At 38.1% G+C, this 14,148-nt stretch overlaps 1 protein-coding gene across 1 annotated transcript in view; it reads left to right on the top strand.

The window, feature by feature from the left end:
• The first annotated feature begins 378 nt into the window (after positions 1 to 378).
• Positions 379 to 14,148, top strand: part of LOC6045816 (Krueppel-like factor luna) — a 71,264-nt gene continuing 57,494 nt past the window's right edge. Inside the window, exons 1-2 of the mRNA XM_038261843.1 lie at positions 379 to 1,174; positions 1,248 to 1,379. Of these exons, the coding sequence (XP_038117771.1) occupies positions 388 to 1,174; positions 1,248 to 1,379 (919 nt within the window). The 5' untranslated portion in view covers positions 379 to 387. The remainder of the gene's footprint in view (positions 1,175 to 1,247; positions 1,380 to 14,148) is intronic.

Genomic DNA, 14,148 nt, shown 5'->3' with positions numbered 1-14,148 from the left:
GAATAGTCCTTTACGCAGGACTTTTCTCCTTCTTGCTTCCATTTTTCCCATTTTCCCCCACAGTCAGTCATGTTGTGGTGACAAAAACATTTTGCATAATATTTGCTCGCCTCGGTCAGTCCCAGCACTTCCGGGGAGAACGTCGACGTTTTGGGGGCAAGTTTTGGTTGAGGGTTGGGGGATGGGAAACTTGGCGAACTTTCTTTTCAACAAATTCTCACATTTTTTATTTATTCTTTCCGGGTTTCTTGAACTGTCCTCTTGCGTTTCGGGGTGCGAACAAAAAGTCAGTTGACTGCTGGGGCAACTGCTGCGAATTTCGATTCTGAATTTTTGATTGATTTTTTTTTTCTCTCTCTCTCTTTTCTCGCGCAGACCTGCTACGAGATGGAACGATACCTGAAGGATGAGCCGAAGCTGCAGACGACCTTTAAGAAGCTGCCAGCCGACCTGGACACACCATGGGACCTGTTTGCCACGCCCGGGCCAATTTCGGGCTGGAAGGTAGAAGTAGACTCGTACTGCTTAGAGGAGCTGAACCTGCACGACCGGCACTCGAGTTCCTCGTCCTCGTCCTCCTCATCCTCCTCCTCCTCCTCGTCGCCGTGCTCCACCTCGTGGGACAGCAGTCCCGCGTTGAGTTGTGCGGTCGTGGTGAAAAAGGAACGCCTCGACCCGGAGGACGAAGAAGACGACGGGAACAACTCGGACAGCTGCTGCGACGAGCCCGAGCCGGAACAGTTTAGCAAAATCTCCATGCACCACCTGCACCACCATCACCACCACCACCCGAACGCCATCGAGCTGAGGTTAGTGGCGCGAGCGACGACCTCGGACCTGTTACCAACGCTGACGCCTCCCTCCTCGCCCGAGTCACACCTCAGCAAAGGCAGCGGCAGCCCAACGTCCAACCCCCTCACGACGACGACGACCCTGGCGGCCACGATCAAGACTGAGCCGGAAATTGCGTTGCTGGAACACCAGGGCGGCGGCATCCTGCGAGTATCGACGGCCTCCGGACACATACCACGGAACGCGATCGTCCGGTTGACAACGACCTCCAGCAGTAAAGGTGGCCACCTGGGCGTGACGCGAGTGATACAAGTTAGTCCCCAGCTGCAGGCCGCGATCGCCCAGCGAAGTGCGTCGTCCTCACCGAGCGCGGCGATAACAGGTACTGCACGATCCCTCGACTTGATTTTATGTTTGATACTAATGCAAGGATAATTGTTTAACCGATTCAACAGTGAAACACCACCAGCGGCAGCACGACCACAGTCCCGACTCCAAGCGGCGGATACACAAGTGTCAATTCCTCGGCTGCAAGAAGGTCTACACGAAGAGTTCGCACCTGAAGGCGCACCAGCGAACGCATACAGGTAAGAGGAAATATTCTGTTGAGACCCTTTCAAATTTCTTAAATGTTTGAAGTCACTGGTTGAACCATTGAAACCACCAGTTTCGTAATCCTTTGGTAGAGTCACCCATTGTAACTTTCACCTGTACATCTTATAAGGCTGCAATCATGCTAATTCAACGATTGCTGACAATCCTCTTCATGCTTACCAAACTCAGTGCCATCAACGGCATCTCCTTCAATCATTTAGCTCGACTCATTTAACCCAGTATTATGTACCCTTCCATTGGGAGGTCCAAGTTTCTCTCTCATCTGATGATCATCACCATCGCCATCCGCGCCAATCCTTTTTGGGAAGTGTAATCAATCAGCGGTGCATGAATAATTGATTGTGCATCCACTGAAATGTGACAACCCGTTCGCCGCTTCTCTCGCTTCTTGTTTCGTCGTCACTTTACGCGCCACCACCACCCCGGGAAAGTTCATTGAAACTGCAAGATGAACAGGGCGCATTCGTCGTCAGCTGTACCGCAACAAACTGAGGAGAAAATAATTTCATAAATTTTGAAAGTTCTGCTAAAAAGCAAGCTTTGCCGTTAGATATTTTAAGATTTGAACTGTGAACAAAATTGAAAAACCCCACTCTATCATCTCAAGTGAACCTCCCAAATCTTGGCAACATTTAAAAAATACATGAACAAGACGCTCGCCTCGCGACGGGAAAGAAGGAAATCGAGGATGCAATCAAGTGTAAGAAAAGCATCGTACCGCGACCGATTTGCCCCCATTTTTCCACCCAAAACCCTCGCCCACCCCTTCGACGAAGGCATCCCCGCGGAACGAGGACGATTTGCTATTACTCAAAAAGTGCTTATGTTGCAGTAAATTGTACACGCTCGAAAGCTTTTCCTCCTCGCAGCAGCAACTCGACTATGCTTGGGGGTATTGGAAGGGGAAGCATGTGGGAAAGCTCTCTGACTCCATGACGACGCCGGCAGACGGAAAAGCTGCTGGAAAATGCCGGCAAAAGTACAAACGTTGCTCTGGCAGTAAATATTGTTGAATTTTTCAATGAAAGTATACAAACATTTCCATCATCTCTATGGGATGGGAGGAACAGGGGGGAGGCAAACTTTCCTCCTAGCATTCTCGTGTGTGTGACTTTGTATCCTGAAAAGCCTCAGCCTCTCTCTTCCTCGTTTCTACAGCTGCTGGCTGGCCTTAAAAAGCTTTTTCACAGAGTCGTCGTTCGTCATCATACGGCATGCATCAATTCAATCATGATGTAAAGTGAATTTGATTCTTCGCCCAAACGGAGCACATAGAACGTGTGTGTGTTCGGGGAAAGTAGTTTGATTGCTGCCCCATTAGATGACACAATGTGTGCTGGGAGAGAAGTAGTTTGGACACGAACGACATCAGTGACGCCTTTGTACTAAACTTGAATGGGGTCCGTTGCTTGGAGATGCGAGAGTGCGTTTGGCGTTTGGGTTTGAGATTATTTAATGGGGTCAATTTTGGTATGGTAAAGTTATGAGTTTTCGATTTGCTTGGAAACGGTTATTTCAGCGGATTGCATACTGGATTTCGTCCTATTAATGCAATGATTATGATTAGGATTAGGAATTAATAATTGGACATAGAATCAACTCTACCTGAACCAGATTCTCAACACCATGACAACCATCCATTGCCGGCCGCGTCCATCAGGGACAAGGAAAGGGGATTTGGAAGTCGGGAATTGTTGATGCTCGACTTTTTCTGCAAGATAGGAAAATCTCCACGATATCTTCAAGTAAATATCACTTGGAGTTGGATGGTTTTTTGGGAAGGTGTCATGTACTGAAGACAAAAAAAAACATCATCTTCACCCCAAAAATAACATCAATTTGGTGAGAGTCACATTCAACCAATCAGGCTCATATTTTGGGGAAAGGTGTGTCTATAGGATACACGTCTGCCATAAAAGTGGCTTTGGTTATGGATGCTCCCTTGAAAAGTTATTCATAAATGTGCGAGTTTTGGTTATATTATGGATTCGAAAATTGATACTTTAACACTTTGGCTCAATTCTGAGGGCAGATTCAAATTCAAAGGTTAAAAGTACATGAAAAAACGTTACTTAATCCACCCTTAGGTGGTTGATGCCTTCCTCTCATTTAGAAGGTAATGCTCTCCAAAATAGATACAAAAGGGTGGACATTTTAGTGTTCTATCAATTTGATTCATTATTCATACCATCTGATTGGGTGCTTATAACTTTTGATAGGGTTGTCAGATCTTCAGTCTTTTGACTCGTTGGAAATGTCTTTTGATAACCCATCCAACGACAGGTCGCATGATAGATCCGGACAACGTTTTCATCGAAATATATGAGATCCGGCCTCTCAAAAGTGCATAAATGACACTTAAGTGCGTATAACTTTTGATAGGGTCGTCAGATTTTCAATCTCTTGATCTCGTTGAAAAGTTCTTTTGAATATCTTTCGTACAATGTATAACATGACGGGGTTTCTTACAAAAACCACCCTTTTTACAATCTTCCGGACTTTTGTTAAAATCGTTTTTTAGCATAACTTTTGAAGTACTTAACTAAACTTTATAATTTCCAATAGCGTTTTATGGGACCCCAAGACAGATCAAATGAGATCAAAACGGTCCAAATCGGTTCAGTCAGTGCCGAGATAACCCAGTGCAAAATTTTTTGATCGACATCCCACCTCACACACAGACATTTGCTCAGAATTCGATTCTGAGTATACATGAAGGTGGGTCTAGGAGGTCAAATTAAGAATTTCACTTTTTGAGTGATTTTAGCCTTTCCTCAGTAAGGCAAGGAAGGCAAAACATGCAATTGGTCAATTTTCGAACATTAGGGTGGGTACGGATTTTGAAAAGTTCTCAGATCAAGTTCTGGTGTGGTTCCCCTTGTAGGGCATACCCATAGGGACTCTCACGCCAAATTTCAGCTCATTTGGTTGAAAACTGGCTTGTCTCAAGCGAGTTCAAGTTTACATGGAATTCACTATGGGAAATTTTGAATTTTCGTTCATTCGCTCCTGGAGGCCTGGGGAAAACATGTAGAAACTTCTAGGATGGCCATAAATGATCGGAATCGTCTGGAGAACAACTTTCCCTAAGAGACCAGGTCGATTGGTTCAACCCCCATCGAGCTCAACGGCAATACATCCGGGGTTTTCGGAACCGACGGTTTTCCCCAGAAAAGCATCAAATTTTCCTTAGCATGCTATGAATGCTTGATGAACACCGCGACGCCACATGTCAAACAGCTACCACGTGATTGTAAAATTTGCACCATAAATTATTTTTTGTCTTATTTGGAGGTTTACAATACAGCTAAATAGTATCAGGATCACCATAAATTTTAATTCTATGGTTCAAAAAGTAATAAAAAGTATTTTTTATAGTCAATGCTAGTCCACGTGGTAGCTGTTTGACATGTGGCGTCGCGGTTTTAATCAAGCATTCATAGAATGCTAAAGAAAATTTGATGCTTTTCTGGGGAAAACCATTGGTTCCGAAAACCCCGGATGTAGGTATTGCCGTTGAGCTCGATGGGGGTTGAACGAATCGGCCTGGTCTCTTAGGGAAAGTTGTTCTCCAGACGATTCCGCTCATTTCTGGCCATCCTAGAAGTTTCTACATGTTTTCCCTAAGCCTGTAGGAGCGAATGAACGAAAATTCAAAATTTCCCATGGCAAATCCCATGTAAACTTGAACTCGCTTGAGACAAGCCAGTTTTTAAAAAAATGAGCTGAAATTTGGCGTGAGAGTCCCTATGGATATGCCCTACAAGGGGAACCACACCAGAACTTGATCTGAGAACTTTTCAAAATCCGTACCCACACTAATATACATACACTTTAACATTTTTTTAAATGAAGATATCTCAAGATTAAAGAAAAACACCCCATGAGATTTTTTCAGCCTTTTCTTAACCTAGATCTCCCCTTTTGAATGCAAGCTGCAATTTGCATCTTTTTTTACCTAAACGGCTGTAACTTTTGACCAAATTGACCTGTAAAAAAATAGTTTGTTTTTTAGAGCTCTTAAAGTGCGTCGAAAATCACTTTTCTCTTAAACTTAACCCTGAATTGCTACGCTCGAAGAACTGATTTTTGAAGGTAAGCTCAGATGATTTCTCTAAATTTACTCGACAAAGTTACCTGGATTGATAAGCCCAACAACTTTCTTGAAGACAATAAAATCCAAAATATATTCCTGAAAAGTAATATTTGTAAATCAATCTGATCGTGAACCACCCTTCTTTTCAACAAAAAAAATATTTCCCCTTTCTTATTTGCAACAACAACAAAATCCACATTACACTTAATTTTGCGATCTGGACCATGATGGAAGAAGATTTTATCGTAACTGATGACGCTTGAAAATGGAAACAGGAATTCTATTGACAATTTAAAATTTATTCAAAGAAAAATCAGCTGTATTGTAATGTATTGAAATGTCTGGGGTGTGAGATTGGGTCAAAGTGATTTTTTACGGATTTTACAATTTCTCATGTTCTTCTCAATGAAACAATGTTGTCATAATTTGAGGTACGTTTTTGACCAAAAATGACTTCTCGAAAAATCAACTTTTTAATATTTTTGTTGGAATTTCTCGAAAGTACTTTAATGTTATGTTAAAAAAAAGCTTTACATCAAACCTTGTAGCATGTCAGTATGGTTCCCTCGATTACTTATTTTTACCATATCTTTGTATTTGAGCATCATTTTAATTTCATATGTGAGCAATTCCATGTCAAATAGGGAATCGGTTGTACCCGACTCTCTCCGATTTCAATGAAACTTTGTAGACATGTTATCCTAGGCATATATAAGCCATTTTTGTGTATATGGAGCCAGTTACACTCGATAATAACATTTGAGAAGGGTGTGAGTGTTTCAAATATTTTTGTATTTCGTAATTTAAATATTGCTGTATCTCGAAGCCGTAGCATAGTATCAAAAAGTGGTCAAAGACAAAACTTGTAGGAAATTTGACGGGCTTTCCGAAAAAAATACACTTAGAGATTTTTGGATTTTTAAGTTTAAAAGTCAAATTTGAAGGTGAGCTCACGATTTTGTTTCGTTCAATTTTTTTGTGAAAATAGCCTAAGATGTTACAAAAAGACTCACGAAAAATGCAGGATGGAGCAATTCACCTAAAAAAATACAAAAATCATTTACTGAAACTGTTTTTTTGAAAAGTGCTCTAAATATCAAAATTTTCAAAAACTGAATACGGGAATCGATTCTCCTGACAATTTTACATAAAAGTTTCCATATTGACCATTGTCCTAAGTCCAATCCTTGTGAAGTTACAGCGTTTTTAAAAATAAAAATGATGGTTTTTTACAATTTCTATATGACCGACTTGATTTTTCAGTCTCGAAAATATTTTTACCGGAAAGCCATCAAAAAACCTATTTTTTCAACATTTTTATTTTTAAAACCGCTGTAACTTCACAAGGATTGGACTTAGGACAATGGTCAATATGGAGACTTTTATGTAAAATTCTCAGGAAAATCGATTCCCGTAATCGGTTTTTGAAAATTTTGATGTTTAGAGCACTTTTCAAAAAAACAGTTTCAGTAAATGATTTTGTATTTTTTTAAGGTGAATTGCTCCATCCTGCATTTTTTGTGAGTCTTTTTGTAACATCTTAGGCTTTTTTCACAAAAATTTTGAACGAAAAAAAATCGTGGGCTCACCCTTAATTTTGACTTTTAAACTTAAAAATTTAAAAATCTCATAAATGTGGAGTGTTTTTTTCATTCAGTGTATTTTTTTCGGAAAGCCCGTCAAATTTCCTACAAGTTTGTCTTTGACCACTTTTCGATACGATGCTGCGGCTTCGAGATACAGCAATATTTAAATTACGAAATACAAAAATATTTAAAACACTTACGCCCTTCTCAAATGTCATTATCGAGTGTAACTGGCTCCATATACACAAAAATGGCTTATATATGCCTAAGATGACATGTCTACAAAATTTCATTGAAATCGGAGAGGGTCGAAAAAAAAGTACCAGAAAAATTCCTGTTTTGGGCTGGAATTGCTCTATGACCCAATGTCACTTCCTCTAAAGGGTTAGATTTGGACCAATTTTCAAATGAATGGTAGAGTTTATCACATTTTTATATTTTGGGAAAATATTAGTAAACTATTTACGAACAATTCAACGTTATAAGATTTACGGTATTATTTAAATTGTTTTGAAAGTTCGAAAGGTGTATCGTTTTTGAACCCATAGTCACTTGCACTTTTCTTTAAAAAATATTTATTATTTTATATTTAAAAAAAAAGTTATTGTGGAAATGTTTTCATGTAAACAATGTTTGACATTCGTAAATCTTTAAAGAGACTCAATTTATACAAAATTATAAACAAAAACGTGTATTTTGGCAGTTCTGAAATGAATCCAATAAATACTAATCCAAGAAGAAAAACAAAAAAAACACAACTAGTAAAAACAACCCACCACCATCAATGTTTGTTTCATGGTGCCTCGTTCCCAAATCTGATGTAGCTGATCCATCATCGCACTGGCGCTTAATTCAAGGGGCTTTACCAGCATCATCATCATCATCATCATCACGACAAGCACCTCTCGGCACGTGAAGTGATTATTTACGTTCCACTTTGAGGAGGAACACCCGAGAAACAAGTGGCGAAAAAATGTGGCGGGAAATGGATGCTGGATTTTTTTGGGGGTTGAAATTTGTTAAACGTCATTTGGCTGAGAAATTTTGCTTTTAAAATGTCACGAAACGTGCCGACGTAAAAACTAATGGTGTCTGGGGTTTGCGGTGTGAGAAAAAAAAGTGAGCCATTTTGCGAAAGAGCTCTAAATCACGAACTCTAAGCGGTAAATAAGACGATCTAGCGATAAGACACGTCTCGTGAATTATCCAGGTCTTGAGCGTTTGCCCACTTTTCGATTAAAGACTGTTTGAGTAGCTTTTGAAACACTCATAATAACTCATAATAAACAAATTTGCGTTCTTATTTTGCTGTATTTTCCCACAAGAAGGTCATTGACTTCAATCTACAAGTCATTCAGATCCTTTTTTAAGGAATCGATAGCATCCTCATGGAATCGAATTTTCCCCCAATTATCATCGTTCCAGGGGAAGGCAAAAAGCATCCTAATTGCCCACTCTCGAGTCGAGTGAATTTCTGTCATGGTTTGGAATCATTAGATATTTTCAATGAGGAAAAGTATTGCGCTTGGTGCGTAAACATCAGCTGGCCTAAAAAGCTCACTAATACACATGAAAAATGTTCAAAACAAAAACAGAAATTTTTCCTTTTCCCATCACAAATTGCGTGGCTCGAGATAATCAAAAGGGCACTTACTGGCACAAGACGAAAAACCCACCCACAAAGATAACAGCTGCTGGGAAGCAAAAGTCCGTGAAGTAATCCTCCAAGACAAGACAACCGAAAAACAACCCGGCGGGAAAAAACCTCGATACTAATGGCAATGACACGTGAAATTTGCCTGGCCTGGAGAGATTATTCTTCCGGAAGGGATTTGGGACACGCGAAAAGTGGACCAGCCGCCGGCCGTTTTCCTCCGATTGCCACAATTGCGCCACACAACACCGCAAATGGCCACGTGGTAAGACACGCAAAAGAGAGAGAAAGCAAAAAAGGTAAAATTTTGGATCTCTTGAAGTTCCCTCCCCGCCCCTTTCATGGGAAACAAATTGGTCATAAAGAAGATGTTTTACAGCTGCTTTGGTCGGATTTTGGGGGTCTTGAAGTTGGGCCCGCCCCAAGTCTGGCTCTGACGTTTCGGTTCGGATTCGGAGCGCTATGCAGATGGTTGTAAATTGTGATTTTTTATTGATTTCTCTCGGCTGCTGGCGATGCTGCCCGGTTGAGGGTTTTACCGAGTATGATTGGGGATGAATGAACGGATCAATGATGTAAGATCGTAAATCGACGTAACAAGAGGATGCATTTTGTTTTGTGGTGTTATGTGATGTTGAAAACCCTTTAAAATCAAATGATTGTTTTGTTTTATATTAATAATAATGTTTTTTATTGGAATAATTTGTTACTTCAGGAAACAAAAAAGTCAAATTTAGTCCATATTATTAGTTGAGCTTTTAACAATATGGCGCCAAAATGATCTTAAGTGATCTGTGAATAGTGGCCGTGGAATTATTAATAAAAATGCATTTTATAAATAAACGGCAATCCACAGGCAAAAACGTGCTCTTTCAGAATAGCCTGCAGGCATTCAATACTTTGTTCTAGAAGTCAGGAGGAAATCCAGATTTTTCACGAAACCCTAAAACACGAAGCCTTATGCGTGGGACAAAATTTAAAAGCGTTTTTCTCAGCTTATTGTTTTTCAATATGCGACATTTATGCGAACATGGGCTGAGTTGCGTTGGAGAATTTGAACGGTGCGCGTCGCGGTCATCACGCAGGATTTTCGTTGCCGTTTCCGTCTTTGTTGTCCCCCCGATTGTGTGTGTTTTTCGGTCCGGGCGGTTTCGCGATGTTTGACAGTTGCGTTGGACAATTTGAACGGTGCGCATCGCGGTCATCACGCAGTTTGACAGTTGCGTTGGAAAATTTGAACGGTGCGCGTCGCGGTCATCACGCAGGATTTTCGTTGCCGTTTCCGTCTTTGTTGTCACCACGATTGTGTGAGTTTTTCGGTCCGGGCGGTTTCGCGTTTTCGCATTTTATTTGGTTTTATCTTTCCACAGCCGGCTGTCTAAGATTTAATCATTTATACTAAACTCAACACTAGAGCGTCAAATTTCCCGGGGTTACAAAGTTCCCGGGAAACAGGAAATTTTCAACAATTTTCCCGGGAAATCCCGGGAATTCCCGGGAAATTTGAAATTCAACGAAAATCATTCTGATCCTGTTTCTGATCAATATTTTGCAACACATTTGTATAGAACAGCAACTTTAATGATCAAAATAATTGTTAGGATAAATTAATTGCTTGACTGCTTGTAAAAAAATCATCCAGCTTTGAGAAAATAAATAAATTTTATAATTTTTTAGGCTGTCTTTAAATCGTACCAAATCGAAAAAAAATCTGAATTTTTTGTTGAGAAGTAGTATTTTTTTAATCAAATTGTTTGAACAGTTAAAATCTATGGCAACATACAATTGCTTTTAAATTTTTCTCAGTGACCATAAATTGAAATGAAAAAAAATCATGCAGAAATATTATTCATCATGGCAAATAACTTCTAACAGAATAAGTATTTTCTACATGTGAATAAATAGATAATCATTGAATTTGCCTTAAAAATCTAATTTCTGGCGCTTTTTAACTTGAAACACTATTTCATGAAACCACAACTCAAAGTTTTCAAATATATGAAGCGAGTTTTGAAAATATGGTTGCATTCTTTAGGTTGATTCCATATTATGCGAATTTGTTTTTTAACGATTTTTCATGGTTTCATTTATGGTATGATTTTTGTTAAGTTAAGTTAAATTAAGTGTAGAAGTGGTTGAAATTAATCGATATTTTTTATATTCAACCCTCTTACGCCCTTGGTAGCTCACGTGTTTCATAAATTTATAACTTCAAACTGTAATTTCACGAATACTTTTAAACAAATTCGTCTCGCAGAACCCTTTTTGAAAAATTTAATTATGTCAATTCAAATTCAATTCAAAAATAAATATTATCTGAAGTAAACCTTGACATGAAATTTACAGACAAACTAATTAGTTCAATATGAACAGTAGATTGCAATGAATAAAATAAATCAAGTTTAATAATTATTATTTTTTGTATAATTTCAAAATATTGGTGCAGAAAGGTAGGAAAATGTATACCTCCGCTTGCATTTCGGGAATTCCCGGGAAATTTACAAATTTCCCGGGAAACGGGAAATATTTTTTTCCGGGAATTCCCGGGATTTCCCGGGAATTTTTTTCCCGGGACGGGAAATTGGACGCTCTACTCAACACCAAATAACCGGGAATAGTCTCATCCGCATACTCCGACTGTTTGCCTTAAGAATGCATAATACATCTCACCATTAAACAAAATTTATTGATTATTGGGTCGCATCATCATCCTCTATGTTGAATCCTGGCCATTACCCTTTCCCACTAACAAAATCCCAAGTAGAAATAGTTTTCCGGCACACGTGGGGGTGTGGATATCGTATAGAACCCACCCTTTGTAGCAACCTGTGCTAACTAACATTCCCGTCCCAATCCCCCGAGATCTACAAACTGACATGGCGGGCGCCGTTGGTGGCCAACGACTGTTTCCTATTAGCAACGGCTCTAGTTTTGATGATCGTGATGTTTTATCTTTTCAGCGCATTCATGCATGCTGTTGATAAGGGAAACATCATTTGATCGTTTAACCGTATGGTCGGTTGTATTGATATGATATTATGGTCCTGTTCAGCAACGGAGAAAGACAACCATGGGTGGTCTCTCATGCTCATGCTCATGCTCATGCGACATTTATGCGAACATTCATTCCTAGATATTTTCTCTTGCTTGAAGGATCTCTTTCTCCTATTGTCATCTCCTATTGTCAATAATTTCACATTACCATGGCTTGCATAGGACATTTTTTTGCGAAACGATGTTTTGAAGGACGTTTGACATTTCTGGGCCAACATTTTAAACGTATAGGAGCAATTTTGTACCGGCCCTTTCAAATGTTGCTCCATATTTGTATGTTTTTGTTCGCTGGACGTTGCCATGATTCCATAACAAGGTTCAACGAAACATATTTTCAATCGAGTGTTCATTTTACATCGTTCTGTGAACTGATGATTCTTTTCTTCGATGGTCCCTCGAATATCCTTTTATTAGCCTCATGAAAGGGACTCTAGATTTGCCTTTGACTCAATCTGACATTTTTTGCTCTATCATCTGTCATTGAAAAAAAGGCACTTCAATTATAGGCCAATTATCTGCAAAACATGTAGTAAATAAATTGAAACTAGTTGCAAGTTTTTTTAAAAGATCAACAAAGCTACAACTTAAGGAGGTATTAGACTACGACAGTGGTTCTCAACCTTTATTGATCCATTCCCCCCTTGGCTTAATTTCAGGAACATCATTCCCCCCAACTAATGGGTATCATTGCACAAATGTCATAATTTTGGTATTAATGTTTGCAGAAACTTTAAATTTTTCACAACATTTAATTTTTTCTTCACTCGCAACAATTTACACATACTTGCAGCATTTTTAAAATGCATTTTCATTATCTGTTCATATTTAATGGAATGCAAAAGCTTCCGAAAAATCTTTTTATTATAATCTTTTTAATAAATGTTCCTGTATGTTGCAATATTATAAACACTAACAGTTTTAGTTTTTATCATTCACAGACAGAAATCATGACTGATATTTTATTTAAAGAAAAATACAAAATAGACTTCATATAATTTTTACAAAAACTAATATTTGATGCTCGATTATTTTTCAAAGTAATGGAATTTTGCCCAAAACGATGCAAAAACTCTCAGGAATTAATTTGAATAATGTTCGAAAAAAACGAATCAACGAAAAACTTCACAAATATATTTTATAAAAAGCTTCCCAGTTGAAAAAAACTAAACTTAACAAAACCAAAGCAGAATTGACATAAAATAAAAATATTTTCAAAACATTCTCATTTTGAAAGGAAATGAAATTTAGCTTGAATTTATTAAAAAAAATATTAGTACAGCTATTTTTTTAAATTTATAACAAAATATGCTCATGTTTAAAATAATGTTATTATTTATAAAATTATTTATGAAATTCCATTCTTCAAAAATTGCTCATGTTTGAGAGAATGCAAATATTTAAAAAATGATGGTATCATTCTGAACAATTTCAAGGAGTAAACTTTTTTGAATTTTAGGTTTTGTTAGCTATATTTTTGAAATACCTGCAAAGATAAAATAAAATTAAAATTGCTGTGGTATTTTATCACAGAAATTCCCATATATTTAAAATATATTGTGAACTTCACAGGTTATTTAAATACCACCAAAGATTTATATTTTCACAAATACGCATTGGATTTCTATTACATCGTCATTCCCCCCCAAGAACGGCCAAATTCCCCCCCAGGGGGGAATTCTTCACCGGTTGAGAAACACTGGACTACGATAAACTAACAAACAAACTGCATTTGTTTGCAGAAACGTCAGCCTGCATACATTTAGCTTTGTTTTCGAGTTATGCGAGCTTTCAAACACGAATACGGCCAAATTTGTTCGTTTGTTTGTCATAGTCTAATACCTCGTTTAACAAGTTACTTGTAAATAAAAGCAATTTTTGAGGTTTTCGTAACAATACTCACTTGAGAAAAAAAAATTAATGCTTTTGATGATTCCGAGAAGTTTAAGAAAAACGTTTATACCACAAAATTACTAAATTGAACCCCAAGTAACAAATCTCTCAAATTTTACGACATTTATTAAAACTGAAATTCTAGAATACCAATCATTTAGATAATTTAGTTTGATTCAAAATTAATGACCTTGCCAAATTGTCAGTTTCAGCTTTTTTTTTCAATAACAGAACAATACTAAAAATAGATATGATACCAAAATTTGGTCTTAAATATATTATAATCATAATAATTATATAATTATAGGATTTTAATCCTCAAGATATGTGAGTCTAGACTGTATTGCGACTACAGTAAAATTTGGGTTAAGAGTATATTCAAATATAATATTTAAAATTGATTAATCATCGAAATTAAACAATGCTTCAGTGCGAGCGTGGAATGCCACATAAAAAAACTA

Source organism: Culex quinquefasciatus, chromosome 3, assembly GCF_015732765.1.
Source record: "Culex quinquefasciatus strain JHB chromosome 3, VPISU_Cqui_1.0_pri_paternal, whole genome shotgun sequence".
Lineage (NCBI taxonomy): Eukaryota > Metazoa > Arthropoda > Insecta > Diptera > Culicidae > Culex > Culex quinquefasciatus.
Note: the sequence above shows the minus strand (reverse complement) of the source record. Positions and strands in the feature narration are given on the sequence as shown.